This window comes from Bos indicus, chromosome 21 (genome assembly GCF_029378745.1).
Source record: "Bos indicus isolate NIAB-ARS_2022 breed Sahiwal x Tharparkar chromosome 21, NIAB-ARS_B.indTharparkar_mat_pri_1.0, whole genome shotgun sequence".
In the NCBI taxonomy this organism is placed as follows: Eukaryota; Metazoa; Chordata; class Mammalia; order Artiodactyla; family Bovidae; genus Bos; species Bos indicus.
The window spans coordinates 2,139,736-2,166,026 of NC_091780.1; the positions used below are offsets into that span (position 1 = coordinate 2,139,736).

Sequence of the window (26,291 nt, forward strand, 5' to 3'; positions counted from 1 at the left end):
AATATTTTTGCATATAATTTTCTGATTCAGGTTTATTCCCTTAACCAAATTTATCTTCAGAATACTTTTATATTTACACAATTATTTTGAAGGCAGTACAGAGAGTTCCCCTATATCTCATACATATATTCCCCTATTATCAATGTTACATTTGTATGGTACACCCATTACAATAATGAACCAATATTGGTACATTATTATTAACGGAAGTTTATGGTTTATTCAGATGTCCTCAGTTTTTCCATAATGTCCAAGATCTCATTCAGGATGATATATTACATTTAGTACTCCTGTCTCAAGGCTCTTCTTGGTTATGATAAGACTCAGAAAGTTTCTCAGCCTTTATTTTTGATGTTCTTGACAGTTTTGGCAATTACTCGTCAGGTATTTTGTAGAATGTCCCTCAATTGGGATTAAAAAGAAATTAACTTATAATGCATATACAAGAAAATCTTTAAAAACTGCACAGTTCAGTGCTTTTTAATGTATTCACAATGTTTTACAACCCTCCCAAGTATCCAAATCCAGAACATTTCATCATTCTGTAAAGAAACACTTTAACAATTAGCAGTCCATCTCCATTTTTTCTTTCTTTCATTTCCTGACAATCACTAATCAGTTTTCCAACTCTATGGATTTACCTATTTTGAACAATCATTTAATGGACACATAAAAGAATATAGCCTTTCACTTAACATTTTCAGGGTTCATCCATTTTGTAGCATGAATCAATACTTCATTCCTTTTAATGGCCAAATGCTATTCTATTGTAGTTACACCATACCATATATTTTGCTTATCCATTCACCAGTTGATAGAAATTTGGGTTATTTCCACTTCTGACTATTATAGGAGGGTTGCTATGAAAATTCATGTACAACTTTTTGCAGATGTGTGTTTTCATTTATTTTGGGTTACATACTTAGGAATAGAACTCTAGGAGGGAACATATGGTAACGTAATGGTTAAATTTTTAGGTACTCCCAAACTCTTCCTAAATGACTACACTATTTTACATTCCTATGAGCTGTGTTGAAAGGTTCCAATTTCTCCACATCCTCCTTAACACTTGTTATTGTCTTTCTGATTGTAGCCCTCCTAATGAGTGTGAATTCGTATTTCATGAAGCCATTCATTTGCATTTCTCTAAGAATTAATGATGCTGAGCATCCTTTCATGTGGTGATTGTCCATTTGTTTGCCAGTTTGGGGTGAATTATCAAATTCAAATCCTTTGCCCATTAAATTTTTTGTCTTTTTAGTTTTTAATTGTAAGTCTTCCTTTATCAGATAGCATTATGATTTGCAAATTTTTATACTATTATGCTGGCTGTCTTTTCATTTATTTAAGTAATCGTTCAAGCAAAAACTTAATGTACTTGTGATACAGTCCAATTTATTTATTTATTTTGGTTGCTTGTGCATTGGTGTATCTAAGAAACCATTCCTTCAGTCAGAATCACACAGATTTACGTCTTTGTTTCCTAAGAGATTTGCATTTTACTCTTACAAACGAACTGTCATCCATATCCATTTTGAGTTAATTTTTGTATATTGTGTGATGTAGGAGCTCTGATCACTTTCTGCAGACTCCAGTTTCAGTTGCATAGAGAATAATTATAGTCTAGATTTAATGTCTTTTAAACTCATATCTCTGAGTGTTTGAATTGTGATGCCTACATTAAAAAAAAAAAAAAAGAATGGTTGGGCGATATCATTTTGCTGGGAAGTCTTCTTTTCTGTATATTCACTTGCTAATTGCAGGATATGCTCACCCCTACAAACGGAATTTATTCTCTTTCAATAAATGAGTGAGCCAAAATGGCCACTCTCTCTGTGTCACTTGTAATGCCGGGATCCTATCATGCCTTTCCCGCCATCCAAAGCCAGCTTCTTAACTATAGTACTTAGTTGCTCAGTCGTGTCTGACTGTTTGTGACTCCCATGGACTGTATCCCGCTAGGCTCTCTGTCCATGGGATCCTCCAGGCAAGAATACTGGAGTGGGTTGTATGCCCTCCTCCAGGGGAACCTCCCAACCCAGGGATCAAACCCAGGTCTCCAGCATTGTAGGCAGATTCTTTACCGTCTTAGTCACCAAGGAATATTGAGCAGCCACGAAACTAGGAGTCTGGGCAGACTGGCAGAAAGAGCAGGCTAGAAAAGGGTGAAGATGGGTCAAGGAAATTGACAGCAAGTACATTAGAGCTTAGAATTAATTTTGTTTCATGTTAATAATACTTTAATTCTGAAAGCAATCATTACTGTAAAAATACAAACATGGTAAAAAATTTTCAATAGATTAAAATCTAAAATGTCACAGTAAAGAAGTTTAACGAAATCATGACTTGCTTTATATGTGTATATAAAACATATAAATGTAACATAATATCTGTGTTACCCTGCAACAGGATAAGGTCACCAGTGGAAAGCCTGAGGAAACCTGAATAAGGTACAGACTTTTGAATGTTAACAAAAAGGAAATACCCAATTCCCACTCCACTGGGAGGTACCACTTTGGGTTGAAGTACAACTGTTAACATTTGGTGCAATTCTAAGAGCCATTAACTGCTGGCTCACGGTGGTCCCTAGCGCTCCCCGACCCCAAAGGCCGTAGGACTTTGACCACCGGGGTGGGGTAGACACCATCCCCGGTTTCCCTGCCTGAGAGAGCGCGCGTCACCAGCAGTGCCGCAGCGCCTCGCCACTGCGGCAAACAGACTGCGCAGGCGCGGCAGAGTCTGGTCGCCAGGAGCGGGGCGGCTTGCCGCGCATGCTCAGGCGGAGTCTGCGGAGTGGTGCCGTGGCGGTGGAGCAGCGCAGCGTGGTCTGCCAGCCGGAGATGCGTGACGTTGTGTTCTGAGGAGCGGCCAGCGGCGCGATGGAGCGGGCCAGGTCAGCCGTGTGGTGGGCAACATTTTTTTTTTTTTTTAATCATCCTGAGCTTCCAGAACTAGAAGTATTTCGGTATTTACTGGGGATCTGGGCTCTCAAGTTCTTTGTTCGGTAGCCGGACGGAACAACTTCTGGAGGCTTGGGGTTGGACTGACTCTCCCGACCGTGTTTTGTCAGGTCTTGGGGGTATCTGCACCGTCATGTTGCACCCCCTAAGATTCTCTGATTCTTTGTTCCGGTGGTTGAGGCCGCGACCGCGGCTGGCCACGATGCAACAGTCGGGGGAGGGCGCGGTTAGCGGCGTCCACAGCTGCCGTGTCTACGGAGGTGCTGATGTGTGGCAGCAGCGGGAGGGAGTGGTTGTGGTGGTCCCCGCGGCATTGATGAGGAAGGGGCGACGGAGTGGTCGCGGTGGCCATGGTGGCGGCTTATTGAGGGGGCGGCCGAGAGACCGCGCTGCCCGTGGGGGGTGTAGGGGGCAGAGGGAGCGTGGTGGGGTCCCTCTGTGGCCTCGGTATGTGGGGGTGGTGGGGTGCCGGCAATGGTGGGGGCATGACAAAGAAGTCGTGCGACATGGCCGCAAGAGGTGAGTGGGTGGGGGCATGCGGGTGGAGGAGGCCATCTGTTTGAAGAAAAGAGAGAACTGTTCAGTGTTCTCGTCACCGGCAGTGGTCTTAGAGTTTGAATAGTGCAGCAAAACTACTCTGTCCCTAAATTGAAGGGGTGGCTGCAAAAATGTCTGGTCATTATATACTTGATGCCTTTAGATATCTCCCATTTGTGAGCTTGGTGTAAGAGGAGGGATGTGGTATTCACAGCCCATCTAATGCATGGGACCTGCCAGGTTCTGGGATGTGACAGCCAGAGGAGTTTATTGTTCGCATGCATTTTCCCTGCGTTTGGAACGAGAGTTTCGAAGGCCAGCTCAGGAGTGTGGGGGTCGGTGTGGCATCACAACCTTTGTGCGGCTCTGTGAAGATGGCGGCCACCGCAGCTGTGCGGCTCTGCGCAGGCGCGGAGTGGGGGCGCGGCCCTCCCCATGGTGCCGCAGTGTGGGAGGGGCGGTCCTGCGGCCTGCAGGCGGGGAGTCGGCCGCGCCCTCCGGAGAGCCGTGCGCAAAGCGGGAGAGGCGGAGTGGGGGGGGCGGGGGGGGGGAGGGGAGGCTGCCAAACCCTGGTGCTGCAGTAGGGAAGGTGTGGGCTCGGGGTGCGCAGGCGCGTCAGTGATGACACCACCTCTGCTGTGCACTGGGGGAGGGGATTTGTGCAGCTTCCGCTGTGTGGGGTGGCCCGCTACCCTCTACATCTACGTCCCCTGTCCCTGTCTCTTCCCTGCTCTGCTGGAGTGGGCTTAGGGGAGGAAGGGCACAGGTTTGGGCAGCCTCTGCCTTATAAGTCACCTCTTCCCTGCAGTGCCATGGTAGAATGGAGCAGGTAGGCCAGAGAGTTGCACGATTTTTCCATCCTGTGCCTGCCTGAAATGTCAGGGCAGCTGCACTGTGCCCCTGGCCTTCTCTTACCTTTTTAAGGGAGAGGTGCGGGCTTGGAGGCCAAGAGAGGTGAGTGCATTCTGGGATTCACTACTCTACTTAAAAGACAGCCTCCATCACTGGTGCAGGAGCTTTTTCAGTTTTGTTCATTTGCCTTAGGTGGTACTGTGAGCAGTCTTAATTGTTTGCTGTATTAAGTGGATTAAGTTAGCCTTTTAGACAACTCTCATCCCTTTAATCTCTGATTTCAGTTTCCCAGATTACATAATTCTATAGCTACATTTCCCTGACCTGTCTGTCCTATTTCTTGATTGCTAGATAATCCATTGGTGATGTTACCTTTATAATATCCTTAAATCAGGGGATCAAGACTTCTCTAGGACTCTTGGGAACTGAGGTCTATGAATTGTTTGTTCAAGGAGAACAGCAGAGAAAAATGTAGAATGTGAGTCCTGGGTGTATCTGGGATTAGTGAATTGTTGCCCTTAATTGGACTTTTTAAAAAATTTGGAATATATTTGCTTTACAATATTGTGTTAGTTTCTGCTGTACAGCAACTTCACAGTTGCTAATGTGTTCAGCTATGTGTGTACATATCCCCTTCCTCTTGATTTTTTAATTATTATTTTTGTTCCATTATTTTTGAAGTTGGAGCTGCTATGAATATTCGCTGAGAAGGGGTAATTAAGAAAATACTATGGTTATTGTATTACTATTCCCATACTTTGATTTGGGGGGACATTTTTAAGGGTTTTCCTTGCAGAATTTTGATGTGCTTGCCTTTTATACTCATTTATCACAAACAGTACGCCTGCTTGTGTGCCCCATTAGAATGTAATTAAGGGAAATGTAAATTAAGCTTTGGAAGCTTTGTTCTGGAATTATTTTCTAGTAGCTCGAAAAATAGGACTCTGGTATTTTGTGATACTTATGATTTGCATTTTCTTTTTCTGCTTGTAGGAAGATACTGCTTCAAATATGAACATCTGATCATTTGGCCCTTTGCGAGATGAGAGTGCATCATCCTGGTCCGCCATTTTGTAGTCTTGCCCTCTGACTTAGGACCTCAATATGGCGGACCCTGTGGAAAGACCTGAAGTTTGAAGGTCTCTGTCCTGCCTTGTGAATATTTGGCATAGTACCACAGCTTTTTGAGAATGGGAAAGGAATATGAGCCCTGTCTGAAGTTTAGAGCAAGGACTGTGTGTTGCTTTCTAAGGCAAGGTACTTTGAACATGAGTTGTTGATGGTTAAGGCATCATCCTTCGCTAGTACGAGTGGGCAAAGAAGTTTTATTTTCTGGTTCCTGGGTGCTGGCTGGCTCAGAATTCTCTTTGATTCTAAAGGTTTTGTTTTTGGAGACACTGATTTACATATTAGTGGGGAGATCACACCCTGGGATTACCTCACATTATCTTTGTGTTTTTTAATTTTTATTTCTCATTCTTGAGATTTTAGTCATTGAGTTATTACTTTTGGGGGGAGGGGCGTGTAAGGAATCCTGAATATTTGATAGACTATTAGGAAAAAACCCTGTCATATCTCATCATCTTTGGCTTTTTCGGTATATTTTCAAATTTGTTGTTGTTTTAGTTGCTAACTCGTGTCTTGACTTTTTTGGGACTCCATGGATGATAGCCAGGCTCCTCTGTCCATGGGATTTATTAGGCAAGAATACTGGAGTGGGTTGCCATTTTCTTCTCCTGGGGATCTTCTCAGGGATTGAACTGGAGTCTCCTGTTTGGCAGGTGGCTTCTTTACCGTGGAGCCATCTGAGAAGCCCATATTTCCAGATTAGTATTAATTTTTTAATGAAAGGGATTTTGGAGTGAAAAATTACCATTGTGTACATGTAGCATTTTTTTTTCTCCTTAAATGCTGAATTTTCTGAAATGTTGGCTTCTGGGTTGGAAATGCAGTTAGGGACATTACAAATGTACATATGTGTATTTAGAACAAAGTTCAAAATAAAGCTGCTCATCACTGATTTAGCAAGTAGCTTTAAAAATCTTTGAAAATGAAAAAGATACCTTTATATACTGATTGTTTTCTCAATTGAACACAGACCTTCAGGTTACATAAAGGAACTGAAGATTTTTTCTGAGGGGTGGGATGGATAATGGGGTACTCTCAGTTAAGCTTTGATTAATCATAATGGGTGGTCTATGACAAAGCAGAAGTCTACAGTAAAGCAGAGGTTTATAATTCCTTTTACTGTATTAATGTATTAGTAAATATGTTTGAAACTACCATCTTATGTATCAGTATTTCATCCTTTTTTGTGACTGAATGACATTCCATTGTATGGATATATACCGTACCACACCGTATTTTGTTTATGCATTCATCATTTATACTTTGGGTTATTTCTATTTTTGGCTATTACAACTAACACTGCTAGGAACTTTCATGTTCAAGTTTGAGTTTTTGTTTCACTCCAAGCTTGGAGTGGAAATACTGGGTCACATGTTAATATGCTCAACATTTTTAAGAAATGCCAGAGTTGTGTCATTTTTCATTTCTCCAGTTTCTCCACATCCTACTCCTGTGGTGTAAAGTGGTGTTTGTGGTTTTGATTTGTGTTTTCCTAACGACCCTCATATTGAGCGTCTTTTCTTCTGTTAAGGGAAATTTTTATGCTTTTGGAAAGCAATCTGTTTGAATCCTTTATTCATTTTATTTTTTGTAATTTATTTATTTCATAGCTGTGCTGGGTCTTCGTTGTTGCACAGGCTTTTCTCTAGTTGTGGTGAGCTGGGGCTATTCTCTTTAAGTTGGAGTGCAAGGTCTTCTCTTCTGTGTCTTCTCTTGTGCAGGCCAGCACTAGGGCATGTGGGCTTCAGTTTTTTCTGTTCCTGAGCTCTAAAGCACAGGCTCAAAAGTTGTGGTGTAGGGATTTAGCAGCTTCATGGTCTGTATGTGGGATCTTCCCATACCAAGTATGGAACTTGTGTCTTCTGCTTTGGCAGGTGGATTCTTTACCACTGAGCCATCAGGGAAGCCCCCTTTACTCATTTTAAAATTGAGTTTTGTTACTATATTATTGAGTTGTAAGAGATCTTTATCTCTTTCTAAATTAGAGTTCTTTATATCTGGAGGAGGAAATGGCAGCCCACTCCAGTATTTTTGCCTAGAGAATCCCATGGACAGAGGAGCCTGGCGGGCTACATGTAGTCCATGGGGTTGCAAAAAGTTGGACACGACTGAGCGACTAATATTAATACTATATATATTCTGGATAAAAGACTTTAATCCCATGTATAATTTGCATATATTTTCTCCCATGCTTCTAATTGTTTTTCTAAGTGTCTTTTGAATCAAAGATTTTTCACTTTTGGTGAAATCCTATGGATTTCTGTTTCTGTTAGGTACTTTAGGTGTCATAATCTAAGAAAGCATTACCTAATCAAAGGTCCAAAAATCAAGGAGATTAGCAAAGGTTTTTTTTTTTTAATGATCTTTCCTACTGCTTGATTAGAACATTAAAGTTTTTGAAGCAAATCCGGGGTTATTGTTAAACTCTTTTGTTTATTTTGCGTAATCTAATATGAAACCTAAAATAGCATGGGTTCAGGAAATTGTCTTTTGGAATGTGTCCTTTGAAATCTGCCTGTGAAATACTACATTGCATGACTTGTGTAAAATGCCTTTCCTTATCTCTGTTTTGAGTTGGACATTTTAAAATTTCAGTTCCTGTAGTTTGTAGTCTGTGACCCAAGTGCTGAACAGATTTCCTGTTCAGATCCTTTGAGCAGCCATTTTGTGAGCTATTCTGCGGATTATACTGTCAGTGGCTATGTTTTTTTTTTTCTTTAAGCATTTTTAAAATTTCTTGTTTCTCAAATTCTAAGAAGGAAGCATTCACACAAGAGATTGCTTAGACATTTCGTAATTTAAATTTTATACTTTATTCCACTATACAGAGGATCTATCATAATAAAATATTTTTCAAATCATTTTTGGAATCAATGTTGCCACTTTTTCAGATGTATGTACATTTATTTTTGTGTAAATATATCTAAATATATAGTGTTATATCTGTATATGTGAGTATATGTAGAAATACACAGTTTTGCTTAATTTTTTGATATTTTTACTTTGACGTTTTCTGCTGTCAAGGGGAATCTAAAGGGATAAAGTAGTTTTGGGCTAGATTCTGACCATTGATGGATAAAGATCTTCTAATATTTAATTCTACCTTTGTCAGTTGTATTGATTTGTAATTGGTATATATCACCATACCTTGCTTTAATTAGATTAGATGGAGTTTAAAAATTCCATTTTACTAGATACATGTATAATCTTTAAGTAAGTGGTTATTTCAGAAATTGATGAGGTCTATAAAACAAATCCCCTTTCTACCTCAGGGACCGTTTACACTTGAGACGGACTACAGAACAGCACGTACCAGAGGTGGAAGTCCAAGTCAAACGTAGAAGGACAGCCTCACTGAGCAACCAGGAGTGAGTACAGTCAGGCCCTGAGAACCAATTTAGGGCATTTTCAAAGTGGAACAAAGTATGCTGCCACAGGGAATTTAAATGAATTTAATTAATGAAAGAAGCTTGTGCATGTTATATTGATACAGTAAAAAAACAATTAAATCATCCATAACCATGTTGTCCTAACTTGACTTTTGCTAATGTGTAGGTAACATGGTATGTTCATAAAGTTCTACCTCCTTCAGCATACTTATATTAAAGTTGTTTCTGCTTTATTATTTGTTACACTTCTGTTGTGCTTGCCAAATGTTCTGTGCTTTGAAGAGATGTAAATTTATGTATTCATGTTTGCTCTGCAGTCTTTAGAATTTTTTAGTTAGTGAATTTAAAATGTATACATTTTTCTCAATTTAGGATATGAATGTGTTTCTAGAAGGAGCATTTCAATTAAAACTATATTAATATTTCTAAAGAGTCACAACTTAGCAGCTAAAACAATAACAATGACATGATACATACTGAATCTACATTGGGTCTTGTGCACTTTGTTATTACGACAAATCTTGATAGTTATCAGTGGTAAAATTGTTTTTCTTTCCTAAAGCTGTTACTTTTCAAATTGTATTGCTGTTACTAATACAGGAATATAATTTTCTTATAAAACATGTAATTTTGAGATAACACAGTATCAAATATCACTAGTCCATTCCCCTCCCTGTCCATTCTCCCCAGAGATAAATCCTCACGTAGTTTGATCTCTTATCATTTCAGACCTTTTAATATGCATTCATGTATACACATATGGAGTGTGTGTGTGTTTGTGTGTCTAGGCATGTTTGTTTATATACAGAAGATTTATTCTGTAACAATATGCCTTGGGAGTCTTTCCATGTCAGGTGTTCTATAATAACATTATCATTATCTTACTAATGGATATTTAGGTTGTTTGCATTTCTTAGTTTTTGCAGTGAATAAAGGAGCAGTCAATCTGAAAATTAATATTACAGTTGTCTTTTGAATAATGAGGGAGTTGGGTTGCAGTCCCCCACATAGGCAAAAATCCCCATATATCTTTTGAGTCCCCCCAAATTGAACTGTAAATGGCCTCTTGTTGACTAGAAGCGTTACTGATAATATAGACAGTTGACTGAACAACATTTTTATGTTAAATGTATGTCTATATACATTTTACGTGTTCATGACATACCTTTCTTTTTTTGATGTTTCTAGGCTCTGGTTTGTCTGTAAAGTTTTTCAAAATGTCAAAAATTTCCAAAAAAAAAAAAACAAATCCCCAATATATTTATTGGGGGAAAAAACACATATAAGTAGACCCACACAATTCAGACTTTTGTTTAAGGGTCAACTGTTATTAATATTTATTTGTATTTTATTTCACTTCTTCAAATATGAAGTTTTTTACAGAAATTATTATACAACATGGGTAGCATTTTGTATCTTATTTTTGTTATTTGCTCGTTTAATATGTGGGGAAATTTCAGTATTTTGCATATTTAAAATTATTGGCAAGGCAAAAAGATTTCTCCATTTTTCCATGTGTTTTATTTATTCTTCAGACTTCGTTATTCTTTCCTTTATTAAACTTTGAAAAGGAATACTTTGAGTGAATATTTTATATAATTTATGATAGGCATTTGCCTGTTTTCTTTTACATGGTAATGCCATTTTTTTCCTCTCCAGAATCTCTAGAAATAACTTGAGGTAAATTAGAGATTGCGGCAGAGATATGGGTGGAGGAGATTTCTTGGGAGAGGATCTTTGTTAGTGAGTGAAGGTTCTGTTACATTTGTTATATTTTATTAGAGCCTTTATCCAGTGTAACATTAGTGTGAATCATCAGTATAATAGGTGGTCATATGGTAATCTTCTAAAAGCCTGCTTTAGGTTTCACTCATTTGTCCATACCTATGGAAATACTTCATTGCTTTTGAAGAAGAGACAACTTCATTTTCCTGATGTCTGTTGTATATGTTACGTATAAATACTAGGAGGTGCTGAACTAGAATCTGAGGGTAATTTTGCATTGGAAAAATAATATAATTTCCCCAACCACCTTTGTCCACTTTGATAATAGGTGGATTATAGAAACAGGTAAGCAGTATAAATATTCTGTTCTCTAAGCCCAGCTTTTAACCTGAGCCATCTAGTTAGCTTTAACTCTGGTGTGATCCCTGAGGCCCACCAGGAATAACAAAGACACTCCTATCACTTGTTAAACTCAAAGGATTAGAGATTACCTTCTAGGAACCATGGACAAAGTCCAGGCTAATTCTTTATGTTGTTGTTCAGTTGCTTAGTCATGTCCCACTCTTTGTGACCCCGTGAACTGCAGTTAAAAATCTTATTTTAAAAGTATAGAAATAGTGGAAAACCATTTATCACAGTCCCATTTTCAATTCTAGCTGTTACTGACTATTTTCATACATATGTACTTATCAACTGCCTGCTAGTGCAGGAAGTAAGAGAAATGGGTTCCATCCCTGGGAAGATCCCTTGGAGGAGGACACGGCAACCCTCTCCAGTATTCTCGCCTGGAGAATCCCATGAAGAGAGGAGCCTGGCGGGCTAAGGTCCACAGGGTCACAAAAAGTTAGACACAACTAAAGTGACTTAGTATACAAGCACATACTTACAATGAGGGCAGTTTGTTGGCTGGTGATTTATTTATGCTTGTCTTGTTAGCCAGCAACCTGTGTAATTTCCTGTATCTCTTATCCTCAGGATCAGATTCACAGCCAGATAGAGTCCTATTCATAGGTAGGAATATGTTGAGTATTTTTCCAGAATTCCCTGATAACTAAAGGATGGTAGATTTACATAGTCTGAGAGCCTAAGTAGCTTGGAAGTTCTTTGTTTCAGTTAGTAATTTCTTGTCAGCATAAATAACTATCTTAAAATGTCTCATTGGAAATACCTTAACCAATACCCTACCTCCCTAGGGGTTAAAGAGTTGTTTCCAGATTAGAAATGGTTATTATACTCTTGGTTCTTTTATAGGGCATTTTAAACCAAAAGAGCTCTTTTTTTCCTTTTTTTAAGTTCCTTGGTAATATCACCAAAGAGGGTAAGTATCCATCAGTTCTTGTACCTTCGTTTTTTCAGAGAGTCTCTTCTTTTATAATTTGTTCATAATGTAATGGTATGCTCTGAACCTTGAGGATTAAATGTAAGGGTCTTTTCATATTTGCATTGTTAACTACATAGGCAAATGTCTTTTCATTTATGTGTTTTGTGCTCTTGTCTTAGGTGTCACGTGTACCTGAGGCGATCTCAGCAGCAGCAAGTACCTGTGGTGGATTTCCAGGCAGAACTGAGACAGGCATTCTTAGCTGAGACACCAAGAGGTGGTTAAAGCAGTATTGGAACACCAAGGTAGATGATTTCAAGAGAAAAATAAAAACAGGTTATAGCTGATGAAATCATGATCAGGATTAAACAACTAATTAAAGGGTAGGATGTTTGGAGGTCATTTAATTATTTGGGATATATTCAATTTCTTTTCTTTAAAGGCTTCATACAAATATAAACACATAGCAGAAAGTTTTAAATAGTAAAAGCAGTACCTTAATGCTCTCACCCTGAAAGACTTTTGTCATGAGTTACTTTCTAGACAATGTAGTCTTTTCTTTTTAGGTAGTTTTATTCATATTTAGCTTGTACTGCTTTTCACCTTAATGTAAGAAAAGCATTTCATTATGAATAGTTGCTGAATATCCTGCTAATATGTTTTATAATTCCTTTCTGTGAGAATTTTATTTTTTCTGCTGATAGTTTGAAATGAAGCTTCAGTAATTTGCTTTTTGGAAAACATTAGATAGGATCATTTCCTTGGATATGCAGATGTAAAAATAAATCAAGGAATTTGAAATGAAGATTCATGTTCTAAATTATATTATCAATTACTAGTCTTTATTGCCATGAGAAAGTATAGTGCCAGGTACACTTTCATCTGCATTAATTATGTCAATTACATATAATTTATTTCTGTTAGATTAGAAATACACATCACATCCATTAGCAGATGAGAAGCTAAATATTTTCCCAGGCTTATTTACTAGTTATTTTTTGTTTTCTTTTCTCATATTTTGTTACCCATTTTTTGGATCATCTGACGTGTAAGAAAACTATTAACCCATGATTTGTCAGTGTTATGTAGATTTATTTACAGTGTCTTTTTGTGTTAGTTGCTTAGATTTTTAGAAAATTGCAATTAATTTTGATTATTTTTCCTTTCTTAAGTTTAAGATTTGAATGACCTAAATTCAAAGGGTTTAATATGTGCTTTTCAGAAACTAAGAGAGGAAAGAAGTTTATAGATGAGTTTTCTTCTAGATTTTCTTTATTTCTATTTCAGAGTATAACCCCACAACTCAAATTAATTAGGCTTGTTTATGGCCATCATTTCAAAAGGAAAAATCCTCCCCTACTAAATTCTTTACCCAGCATTCTGCAGTAATTGCCTGGACTTGATTGCAAGACAGTAGCATTGATTTCAGACAGTGGAATCTGGTAATTGTCCTCAGCTGTCCCCCAAAATAAGAACATTTTTACATGAATAAGTGTGCATAATTGATTTTTTAACCAAGAATTCTTTGGCCCTTTAGTATAGTTTAGATACTGTTGCAAGTTCCTGTATAGTATTATTTAAATCATAATTATGATCTGCAAGTAGAGTAATTTTCCAAGTTTTAATTGCTAGTTTCATCTAAATAGTACTAGTTACTAGAATTATTTTACAGCAAGAGTTGGTAAAGTATCTGACTCATTTATTGCCTGTTTTTATAAATAAAAATTTTGTTATCACAGCCATATCCATTTATTTACATACAGCCTGTGAATATTATTGACAGTACAGTGGCAGATGGGAGTATTCATGACAGATTGAATGGCAGGCAAGGCCTACAATATTTATTATCTTTCCCTTTAAAAGAAAAAGTCTGCTAGTCTCTTAGAGAACCACTTTCAAAGATGAAAACATAAGGTGGAGCCAGTAGGGGAGTGTTGGTACTATAGAATGTGGTAAAGGGAAAGGTATTGTAAGGAGAGTAGATGAAGTAAACATTGCAGAGTAGAGAATCAGATGAATTTGGCCATAAGGGTCTTCTTAAAGTCTGCTATACATGTAAATGGGTAAAGACATTTAAACAATTGATAATGTTTTCTTTTTCATTATAAAAATGTAAAGCATGAGTGATAGCCAAGAAAAATGGGAAAGTAAACCACAGATTTTAAATAGCCATGTTTCAACCATAGTGGGATTTTTTTTTTTCTTTCATTTTACCCATTTGCTTTTCTTTTGAAAACATAGTTGTAATCATGCTTTTAAACTACCCTACTTATGTATATCATTAATGTTCCTTCATTTTATTACATAATCCTCAATATCATTTGTAATGAATAAATGATGGTCCCTTCATGATTTACTTTTCCTTTGTACTTGTGTTTTTTTTTTCCCCTAGTTTGCTATGCTATTATGAATATTCTGCATTTTAAAAATACTGTATATTAGGTATTTTAAATTTATTAGGATGAGGATTCAGTTTGGGTATGCAGGGTATAAAAATTAGTAAGTTCTTAAATGTTTTGTTATGTTGCTTTTTAATAACATCATAAGCATTATTTACCATCAAGAATAACTCAGTCAGTTCAGTCACTCAGTCATGTTTTGACTCTTTGCGACTCCGCGGATTGCAGCACACCAGGCTTACCTGTCCATCACCAACTTCCGGAGTCCACTCAAACTCATGACTATTGAGTCAGTAATGCCATCCAACCATCTCATCCTCTGTTTTTCCCTTCTCCTTCTGCCTTCAATCTTTCCCAGTATGAGGGTCTTTTCTAATCAGTCAGTTCTTCGCATCAGGTGGCCAAAGTATTGGAGTTTCAGCTTCAGTGTCAGTCCTTCCAGTGAATATTCAGGACTGATTTCCTTTAGGATTGACTGGTGGATCTCCTTGCAGTCCAGGGAACTCTCAGGAGTCTTCTCCGACACCACAGTTCAAAAGTTCAAGAATAATTACTACAGTGATAATTTCTTAGTACCACCTTTGATGTCTCTTTTTTCCCCTTTGACAAACACTTTCCAAAATGGAAAGATTGTTTTCCTCTGGTTTAACTGGCATTGCTTTGTGGATTAATAGTTTCCACTTAGCTGTGTTTCTCACATTAGAATTTTGTGCATTTTTTTTTTCTGTGAAGAGTCTATTTTATCAGGTGAATGGGAACTAATACTATACCATTGTTCTGTGACTTTCTCATTTTTTGTGTGTTAATTGGCCAAGTCTGACCATCAGATCTTTTGATTTAAGGAAGCTTTACATATTTATGTAGTTTAATCATTTCAAAGTCCACCTTTTCAAAAGTTTGAGAACTCCTCTTTCTGAGGAGTCCCAGGATGTAGTCAGGCCACCTGGACCATTTAGTTGTTTATGTCTGCTTTCATCAGGAAATTTATTATAACTGCTAATTCCTTAGTGCAGTGTAATATTGCTGCTCTTGTTTTTTTTTCCTCTTAAAGCATTTTGTTCTTCTTTGCTGTGGAGATAACATTTGATCACTCTACAAAGTAATACATCTCCTTTCTCTCACAAGGATTCGTGATTAGAGTATGCTGAATTTAGAATGAGGTATAGCTTTCTAAAGTTCAAGTCCATCTCTTTAAGAGAAGCCCATTCTTAACCTCTCCAATTAGTCAAACCCTATTCTGAGTGAAATGTTATCTCCTATTTATATGGATTATTTTATACATAATACATATTTATGTCCCCAGTTCTGTAGGTCTCCATTGCTTTAGTCCATGACTCAAATCCCCAGATGCATTTCTATACATGGTAATAACATAGTGGTTGTGGGAGGAGTTTGGAACCTCAAACAGGTTAGATGGATAGATAGGCCTGACTGGCTTTCTTTTGTGTTCTGATCTACTATACCAGGAAATCTTTGTTTGCATTTGTTGATCTCTTAATAGCTAAGCTGTATGAACCTGGTTTGGTCTGTGTTCACTGAAATGCCAAGCAGGATAAAACATTTGAAATGGGTTTGATTGGGAAATCTGGACTCTGAAATCTTTTGGCACTTGAAGGTAAAATCCCTGACTCTGAATTATAAAATTTCATTGGGGAGGTGACTGACTACAAATTTCCACCTTAAATGCTCATTTGATACTGATTCCCACCGAAAAGTGAAAGTGTTAGTCACTCAGTCACGTCGGACTCTGCGACCTCATGGACCATTGCCCACTGGGCTGCTATATCCATGGAATTCTTCAGGCAAGAATACTGGAATGGGTAGCGATTCCCTTCTTAGGGGATCTTCCTGATGCCGGGATCGAACTCAGGCCTCCTGCATTGCAGGCAGATTCTTTACTGTCTGATCCACTAGGGAAGCCTATTATGTTAATCTTTATTTCAGAAACCTTTCTGTGATTACATTTCTTTCCTTTAAGTGAAATTTTGAAAATCCATATCCAGCCCTCTTTTTTTCCCCTGGTAATCACTGTCTGTGGCTCATTGTCTAGTAGCATGTCTCCATTTGGGAATAAGGGCCAGGAATACTGTCTTATTGAACATTCAGCTGCTTTTGTTCTTTGGAGGCACTAGTGGCAATATTAAATGTAATCTTAGCAACTTTGAAGATTATTTGACGGTTCAGATAATTTACTGTATAAGAACAGCTTAATTGGTGTATGTTTTATATATCATAAAATTTGCCCAGTTATAAGCTGATTGCCATTACAGCCATTGCCACATGTCCTTTTAGGGTTTTCTGTTGCCTGAGTAAGATCCCTTTGTGCCATTTAATTCATTCCCCAACTCCACCCCCTATTTCAGATAACCACTTAACTTAATGTCTCCATGGATTGCTGAAGATCTTACGTCTTAGATATACTATCATAAAAGTGGAAATTGCTAGTGGTTCAAACATATACCAAGGTTTCCTGAGTTTACAGACTACTCTTTTATAGAGAATCCTGTCAGAATTCAGAACATTTAAATTATAGGCCTGAAACTTTCATGTGGATTTGGATTAAAATTACATTTATTTGGGGAGTTTTTCTTCCTCTGCAATTTTCTGGAAGAGTTTGAGCAGGATAGGTGTTCTCTAAACTTTTGATAGAATTTGTCTGTGAGGCCATCTGGCCTTGGGCTTTTGTTTGTTGGAAGATTTTTTATTACAGTTTCAATTTGCATGCTTGTGATTGGTCTGTTCATATTTTCTGTTTCTTCTTGGTTCGGGTTTGGAAGGTTATACTTTTCCAAAAATTGATTCCATTTCTTCCAACTTGTCCATATTATTGGCATGTAATTGCTCGTACTATTCTCTTATGACCCTTTGTATTTCTGTGTTGTCTGTTGTAACTTCTCCTTTTTCATTTTTCATTTTATTGACTTGAATCTTCTCCCTTTTGTTCTTGATGGGATCATCAGTTTTATCTTCTCACAGAACCAGCTTTGCAATGAATTTTGCTGTAGTTTCCATTTCTTTTTCATTTGTTTCTTCTCTGATCTTTGTGATTTCTTTCCTTCTACTAGCTTTGAGTTTTTTTTGTTGTTGTTATTCTTTTTCTAGTTGACTTTAGGTGTAACATTAGGTTGTTTATTTGATGTCTCTTTTTTCTTGAAGTAGGCTTGTATATAAATTTCCCTCTTAGCACTGCTTTTATTGCGTCCAATAGATTTTGAGTTGTGCTTTCATTGTCATTTGTTTCTAGATGTTTTTTGATTTCCTTTTTGATTTCTTTAGTGATCTGTTGGTTATTCAGAAGCCTGTTGTTTAACCCCCATGGGTTTGTGTTTTTTATAGTACTTTTCATGTAGTTGATACCTAATCTTACAGCCTTATCAGAAAAGATGCTTGAAATGATTTCAACTTTTAAAAATTTACCAAGGGTTTGATTTCTGGCCCAGATGTGATCTATCCTGGAGAATGTTCCATGTGCACTTGAGAAAAAAGTGAAGTCTATTTTTTTGGAGGAAATACCCTGTAGATCTCAATTAGGTCTAACTGATCCATTGTATCAGTTAAAACTTGTGTTTCCTTATTGATTTTCTGTCTGGATCATCTGTCCATTGGTGTGAGTGGGATATTTTAAGTCCCCTACCATGTCACCCTGTTACCAAAATCAGACAAAGATGCCATAAAAAAGGAAATTACAGGCCAATTAATGATGAACATGGATGAAAAAATCCTCAACTAAATGCTAGCAAACTGAATCCAACAGTGGGCTTTATCCAGGGATGCAAGGATTCTTCAGTATACACAAATTAGTCAATATGATTCACCATATTAACAAATTGAAAGATAAAAATCACATGATCATCTCAGTACATGCAGAGAAAGCCTTTTACGAAATTAAACACCCATTTATGATTAAAACTCACCAGAGAGTAGGCGTAGAAGGAACATACCTCAACATAATAAAGGCCAATAAAGACCAACTCAGAGCAAACGTTATCCTCACTGGTGAAAAACTGAAAGCATTTCCTTTAAAGTCGGGAATAAGATGAGTCCACTCTTACCACTCTTATCATTATCATTCAACATAGTTTTGAAAGTCCTAGCCTTAGCAGTCTGAGAAGAAAAAGAAATAAAAGGAATCCAGATTGGAAAAGAAAAAACTACATTTATTGATGGTAGGATTGACTTACAGAAAAAGCTGCACAAAGGATGCATGGTAGTTTGCATGTGGAGAACAAAGCTTGGGAGAGAGATTCTGAGTAATGGTCATTTTATTATTTTTTTTTTTAGAAAACCTAATACCCTCCAAGTTCTCTTTAAAATGTAATGAACTGACATGAAATTTTGCTAATTGTAGGGAAATACTGCCTCTACATTTTACCATTCTTACTGAACTATTTGTATAACTTCATTAAACTCTCTTCTAATCTATTATGGTTTTACACACCATTCTTTTTTTTTTATTATGTCATAGATCTTAACCACTATTTAAATGATTTTATTTTCACATAAGAAAATAGATGATTGTAAATTACTTAACCAGGTTACTGTTTGTAAATCTTCTCTATTGAAAACAATGGAGACAACAATCTTACTTGAAATGTTTGCATTGTTGAAAGTACAATTAAACTAGATTTTGTTTATGATACTGAGTTACTTTTATGTAAAACCAAAGTGAAAGTGAAGTCGCTCAGTCGTGTCCGACTCTTTGCGACCCCATGGACTGTAGCCTATCAGGCTCCTCCGTCATGGGATTTTCCAGGCAAGAGTGCTGTAGTGGATTGCCATTTCCTTCTCCAGGGGATCTTCCCGACCCAGGAATCGAACCCTGGTCTCCCACATCGCAGGCAGACACTTTACCGTCTGAGCCACCAGGAACATCTATGTAAAACCAAATTCCCATTCATAAAGAACATAATGTGTATGTTTGCTTTTTAAACATAATTAGCAGTTTGAGAGCACTTACTAGTTTTGGCTAGGTTTGGTTCATACTTATTAGAAGCATTTTCTTAAGTTAATCGGGGGGAAATGATTGTATTCTAATGTTTGTTTCTTTGATTACTAAGAAAGTTGACTGTACATACATGTAAGCATTCAGTAGTTGTATGTCACCTTTTGACAAAGGACATCTTAAGCAGGTACGTGATAATATATTACATTCATAGTGAAGAGATATTTCCTAGCATTATTCTGAAGGGACTTTGGCTGGGTGGGGGGAGGTAACATTGTGGTTTAAAGCATTTAGGTGGTTTAGCCAAGGAGCAAAATCTGGGCTAACTCAGGAGGAATTCAAATGGAGAAACTTAGGAATACCAAAATGTTGAAGTTGAGATTACTTGGTATTAATTTGTGACCAGAGAATCAAACACCTTAGAATAAGGATGGAAAAAGAGAATACTATGTTTTGGGGATATTAATAGAAAATTAAGTTTATTTTTGAAACTTTTAAGAATTTCTGTGTAAAATTACATTCAACAAATTGGTAACTTACAGGTGTGCAAAAAATGGGAGATAAGGTCATCAAATAGTGAAATATGGTGTTTAATTGGTGGGTATAAGAATGAAATAGAGTGATTTTGAGTATCTCAAATAGTACTTTTCATACAAGATTTTCTGCCTGTTTTAAACCATGGTAGATGTGGTGCAGCTTGATCATGCTTTCCTCTGCAGGCTCCATCTACTATTTGAAGCTTCTGCCTCAGCTTGCATTGTTTGTAAGAGAACCTGCGTCATACCTTTATCTGTAGCCTTCCCTTAGGTCTTAAGGATCCTGAAACTTTCCTGTGGACATTGAATTTGGTGGAACAGCAATCATGGTAAGATGTTTATTAAGGTAGAGGGGAGAAAAGCTACTCTCTAAATATATTGGATTTCCAGAGTGTGAGGTGTTTCAGGGTTCTTAATAGGGAATTAATCTATAGTGATGATACCTCATTGCATTAGATAAAAACTGTAGAAAACCTCTGTATGTTGTCCTGTTATAGAGATCTTGCATTGTGAAGAAAGACAGAATTTTTGGTCGTATTTACAGTGGTGAGGGATCACCTGCAGATGGGGGACTCAAGAGGTCAGATTTCAATAGATTGAAAAGTCTACTTTGAAAATGGATGGTCCAGCAAAACAACGGCCGAGGAACAGGCTTGAAATCAGTGGAGAAGAAAAATGGAGGTCTTTGAGACTTGATTGGTACAAAGGAAAGCAGTCTAGAGAGATACAGCATCCTAATCCATTTGGTGGCTCTGTTTAAGTTTAGGTAACCAAGAACATACATTATTAATGGGAAGGATATCCAAAGGAACTGAAAACTAGTTTTTGATGAGTGAGAAGAATCTTAGATTTTTACAGTGGTTTGGGGTCTTCCAGAGGGCCACAGTATGGAAATAGTATTTCTGCATATTAAAATTTTAGTGGAGTGGTCACTTGGGATGAAAATCTTTTTAAAAGGGGCCTTAGTGGCACCTTTACAAAAAATTAAGTAAAAGTTTGAGAAACACTGATGAAAGTTCTGAATGATATAAGAGGTGAGGTGTAAACTAGGATAGAGGCCTTTAAAAGAGAACTGAAAAATAATACATTATGTTTACATTGGGTTGACGGAAACTGAAAAGTTTTTGATGGAGATAGAGATTTCCCACCAATTGTCTAGGTGTCTAGTGGGAAAAGAAATAGTCCTCAGGATCACGTACTCTGTAGGAGAGTGAGGTTTGGGATTCGAATTGGGAAAGGACAGGGATTAGAATGATGGTATGCTAAAAGAGAGAACTGGGTTTGGGAATCTATTGGGGAAATCATATATTTAGGGCAGTGGAAAACTGCATAGGGATTCTGAAAAGTAGACCATTCCATAGAGGAGTATAAGTGGTCCTGGGTCCAAACTTAGTATCCTAAAGGTAAGGTAAGAAAAGATTGACTGCATGATGTTTTTGTTAAGAAAGCAGCCAAATTTGGATTGGTACAGGAGTGGGGAAGAAACAGGAAAGGGTTAGAAAGTAGCTGCAGACAAAGTGATGACTAACTCATATCTTACTCCTTCCAGACTGTGGGAAAGAGTAGCAAGATGCTGCAGCACATTGACTATAGGATGAGATGTATCCTGCAAGATGGTCGTATATTCATTGGCACCTTTAAGGCTTTTGACAAGCATATGAACTTGATCCTCTGTGATTGTGATGAGTTCAGGAAGATCAAGTAAGGCCACTTTGGGTTTGGGCAGTGGGGTCCTGAGGGAGAGGCAGAACAGTTAAGGGTGAAGGAGTTAGTAAGTAGTTAGGGCACCTGCTGAAGGAGACAGGAAAAATGGCAGTCCTGTCTTGGTGTCATCTCTGAATTGGATGAATCTCCCAGTATTAGAGTCACTGTATCCACACTACTGTTTCATTATTTTTATTTTTTATTTTAATTTTGAAACTACAATTATGAACTAAAACTGAGGAAAAAAGCTGTATGCTACTCTCAGAATAACAATATATATTTATTTAGAAAATTGAGATCGAAGGAATTGTAAGAGTCACAATTACTCTTCATGGTTGAGGACTTGAAATGAGAATAGAATAGTTCAGGCCTGGTCTAGCAGTTGTTCAGCCAGCCTCTTTGCCTGCCCCTTGTTTTGTCTGAACTCACGTGGTCAGTGTTGATTTGGCATCAGCCTCTAATCTCCCTTGCTTATTTGTTTTGGGGGTTTATCCATGCTCTTTCTCCAGAAATAACTTCAATATGCTTGTGCCTTACCTATGACACAATCCTCTTTGCACCTGTGTTTGAGGAACTTCCTGTAACAATAAGAGCGTGGCACTTGGGAGATCCCAGAGCCATTATACTCAATTGACTTTCCATTCAGAGTATTTGGGTTAGTGCTAGTAATATCTCTAGATGTTCAAAATGGTTTTGTTTCAGGCTCTTATCTAGGGGTAGAATTTATATTGACCATTGGCTTGATATCGTCTGTTCCCACAGTTGATGATACATTGTCCAAAAATTTAATTTGACCAATTCACTTAGAAGTTTCTGTATGAAGAGAAAGGTGATGATGCTTTGCCTGCCTGCTATACACATCTGTTCTCAAATCTTAATAGAATCCATAACATATTCCTTGTCCTTTTGTTTTTATTTATTCTTAATTTTCTTCCTGCATATGAAGTTGGATCATTTCAGAAATTCTAGATGATGAATGCTAAGTTAATGATCAATGTTAAGGTTTTGTTTAAATAATCTACATTTTTACTGAAAACGATTTTTAAAAATTACAACTTTGATAAATACTAAAGACAATTGAGAGTGCTTTAGGTGTATCCTTAATTTATGTCTCATTCTTCAGTAAGTTTTAGGGATAATTTCACCTAAATAAGGCACTATCTATATTATATGGTAGAAGCTGTATGCATATATGATTTTTGCTGCTGACACATGAGGAAATTAGACTAACAGAGGTTCAAAAAGTTTTCAAAAAGATTTCCCCTGATTATATCCATGCATACTCAGTCACTTTGATTGTGTCCGACTCTTTGCCACCTTATGGACTGTAGCCTGCCAGGCTGCTCTGTCCATGAGATTCTCCTGACAAGAACACTGGAGTGGGTTGCCATCTTCCAGAACTCAGACCTACGTCTTTTATGTCTCCTGCATTGACAGATGGGTTCTTTACCACTAGCACCACCTGGGAAGCCGCTTCCCATGGTTATATAGTATGTGGTAAGTCTAGGAATAAGCAGGTGTCTGCTATTAGGCTGTTATTGCCTGTTGCTGTTCTCATCTCTTATTTCAGTTGTCTTGTCGTTAGTATTTATTTAGTTAAAAATGATTTAATTCCCATTTTAACATGAAAACTTGAAGTTTCAATGTTGCCTGTCTTCAAAGTCTTAGCCAGTGTTGATCACTTTATAATGATCTCCTTATAATAGAAATAATTGAATTACTGTGTAGTGTATTAGAAAATAATGCAGTATTGTAGGTCAATTATACTTCAGAAACAAACTCAGAAAACAAGATCAAATTTGTGGCTGCCAGAGGCAGGGCATGGTGGGGTGAATTGGATGAAAGTGGTTAAAAATTATGAACTTCCATTTTTAAGGTAATTAGGTACAAGGGATGTAATGCACAGCATGAGAAATGAGATTAACAGTGCTGTATGTTATATATCAAAGTTGTTAAAAGAGTTTTCAAGGAAAAACTTTTTTTTTTTTGGTATCTGTAAGACATGTTGGAGGTCCACTAAAATTATTGTGGTAGTTATTTCATGAAATAAGTCATTATGCTATACACCTTAAAGTTAACACAGTATGGTTTGTCAGTTATATGTCAGTAAAACTGGAAGGAAAAAGATAAAATTCCAAGTTCTGCTGTCAATAAAGACCCATATGCTGGAAAAGATTGAGGGCAGGAGAAGAGGGTGACAGGATGAGATGATTGGATGGTATCACTGACTCAATGGGCATGAGTTTGAACAAACTCTAGGAGACATTGAAAGATAGCAAAGTATTGTGCTGCAGTTCCTGGGGCCACAGAGTCTGCATGACTTAGCAGTTGAACAATAGCAACAACCATTAAAAGAATCCTAGCAATGTTATTTGCATCTGTGTTTCACAAAGAAGAAATTAGTTTTGCTATAGTACAACATTGAGGGAATATTCTGGAAGTTTGGTGTATAGTAGGAAAAGAGCTCAGCTTTATATATCGAGTCTAGTTTTCTTTGTTTTTGTCACAACTCAGTAACTGAGCATGACTATCTGGGCATGGATTACTGTCTTGATATGTAATTATCTATAAAAATGTTAGTGAGTCGATCCATAACTTACCATACTAAAATTTTCTTCCCATTTATAGGCCAAAGAATGCTAAGCAGCCAGAGCGTGAAGAAAAGCGAGTTTTGGGTCTGGTGTTGTTGCGTGGGGAGAACTTGGTTTCCATGACTGTGGAGGGACCACCCCCCAAAGATGTAAGAAAGATGTAGGACAGGACAGAACATTAATGTGGGAGGGAATCATAGTATTTGAATTATTTGCTAAATGAGTGTACAACAGAGACAAAGTACACTATACCTTTGTCAAAATGTGCCTGGCACTTGATATAAGTTCTTGTTTGTCTATAATGGGAGATTAAGCGTATTCTAATGAGTTATTCTATGTGCTGACTACAATCTAGTTATGGGTAGGAGTGCTGATTTATTTTCTCTTGATAGGATCGTGAAAAAGTGAAAAATATATGGGCTCCCAATTTGACTAGTATACATCTAGTCTGTAGGATGCTTCTCTTGATGCTATTTTCAATATAGAACCTCATATGAGATAGGTTATATGGTAAAATGTTGAAAAGAGGTAATTATTTAGGAATGATTATTGATAGATAGCTTTCATAAATTTGATTTCAAGCTATATATGTATTTTTTTGTTTCAGACTGGCATTGCTCGGGTACCACTTGCTGGAGCTGCAGGGGGCCCTGGGGTTGGCAGGGCAGCTGGCAGAGGCGTTCCAGCTGGTGTTCCAATTCCCCAGGCTCCTGCTGGATTAGCAGGCCCTGTCCGAGGGGTTGGGGGGCCATCTCAACAGGTGAGGCACCAGGAGTGTTATTGAGAGAAAGTACCTGGAATCTGATACTGAGGAGACTGAAAAAACTGAGTGAACATCCTGTACTGTGTAAAGCAGTATATGCTGTAGAGGGAAGAGGGGTACAAATATACATTATGAAGCCACCATGATAGCAGTAACTCAGCACTGATGAGCGAAGAGGAATATGGATGGATAAACCAGAGTTGAGAATGCAAAGGGCTGATGAAGTTAAAAGCGGACATGTTCATTTTAAAGGAGAGTGTGATAGTGGTGATAGTGCGCCTTAAATGAGAAAAATGGGAGAAGTGCGTAATTGCTATAATTACTTTGTGTTTAATAAATAGTGTATGATCAGCCTTTTCTTTTCTGTATTTGAATGATGTGAGGAAGTGTTTATATTTACAGCCTGTCTGTGCGTTCTTTCTCAGGTAATGACCCCACAGGGAAGAGGCACTGTAGCAGCTGCTGCAGTTGCGGCTACTGCCAGCATTGCTGGAGCTCCAACTCAGTATCCACCAGGACGGGGGACTGCACCTACACCTGTTGGTCGAGCAACCCCACCTCCAGGTAAGGAATCAATGGAGAATTTGGTTCTAAAAAGAATTCTAAAAGAATTTGGTTCTTAGATACAGATGTGGATCTGGGAAATAAAATTATGATGACCAAAAGCACTCTTTAAGAAGATACTAAATTAAGGCCCAGCCTAACTCCCTAACTAGGAGCTTGGAATATGTTTTCACTTTTGGCCATTGATTTTTAATGAAAACTATGGACTCTTGAATTGGGATGATCTGCCGTAGCAATGGTCAAGGAGAAATGTGTTCAACTCTTTACTTAGTACCTGGCTTATTTCTTTAACTATTATCTTGTGCTTTATGCTACCATCTTAGCTGATTTATGTGCTTTTTTTTTTTCCTGCCATTTTTCTTTCTAGGAATTATGGCTCCTCCACCTGGTATGAGACCACCCATGGGCCCACCAATTGGGCTTCCTCCTACTCGTGGGACACCAATAGGCATGCCCCCTCCAGGAATGAGACCCCCTCCACCAGGGATAAGAGGTGAGTGAGTATTAATAATTTTCTCAGTGGTACTAGCCAGGCCCCTGAATATTTATGTTTGTCTATTTTTTTATGATCTCATGGAATTTTGCTTTTTCTTTTCAAGGTCCACCTCCCCCAGGAATGCGTCCACCAAGACCCTAGGATACTGTTGATCCTTCTTAGTCACTTTTTGTCCTGCAATGCAGCTTGTGAAATGTGTGAAATGTTTGTGAGCTTTTGTCCCCTCTGCTCCATTAATATTAGCTAATAAATGCATAGAGCAATTAAACTGTGAGGTACTGTTGTACATTTTTTGCCTTTTGATGTTTTTTAGAGGTCAGAGTTAAGATTGGGATTTTTCTGGTCTTGAAGTTATTATGGATGAGGTAAATCCTGTTAACCAAC

General features: G+C 37.7%; 2 protein-coding genes across 4 annotated transcripts; both read left to right on the forward strand.

The window, feature by feature from the left end:
• Positions 1 to 2,734: 2,734 nt before the first annotated feature.
• SNURF (SNRPN upstream open reading frame) lies at positions 2,735 to 24,157 on the forward strand. Of its 3 annotated transcripts, XR_011562760.1 has the most exons (5): positions 2,735 to 2,893; positions 8,750 to 8,845; positions 12,092 to 12,217; positions 19,973 to 20,118; positions 24,122 to 24,157. XR_011562760.1 is itself a non-coding variant. In XM_070775961.1 (3 exons), the coding sequence occupies exons 1-3, from the start codon at positions 2,880 to 2,882 to the stop codon at positions 12,195 to 12,197; spliced, it is 216 nt and encodes a 71-aa protein (XP_070632062.1). In that variant the 5' UTR covers positions 2,735 to 2,879; the 3' UTR covers positions 12,198 to 14,268. The 3 variants fall into 3 exon arrangements, 2 of the variants coding, with proteins under 2 accessions (XP_070632062.1, XP_070632061.1); XM_070775961.1 differs by lacking the exons at positions 19,973 to 20,118; positions 24,122 to 24,157 and having other exon boundaries at positions 12,092 to 14,268; XM_070775960.1 differs by lacking the exons at positions 19,973 to 20,118; positions 24,122 to 24,157 and having other exon boundaries at positions 2,746 to 2,905; positions 12,092 to 14,268.
• Positions 19,980 to 26,181, forward strand: SNRPN (small nuclear ribonucleoprotein polypeptide N). The gene is made up of 7 exons (XM_070775959.1): positions 19,980 to 20,118; positions 21,339 to 21,490; positions 24,122 to 24,233; positions 24,692 to 24,844; positions 25,273 to 25,411; positions 25,779 to 25,904; positions 26,011 to 26,181. Exons 1-7 carry the CDS (start codon positions 20,116 to 20,118, stop codon positions 26,046 to 26,048), a joined length of 723 nt encoding a protein of 240 aa, XP_070632060.1. The 5' UTR covers positions 19,980 to 20,115; the 3' UTR covers positions 26,049 to 26,181.
• The last annotated feature ends 110 nt before the right edge of the window (positions 26,182 to 26,291 follow it).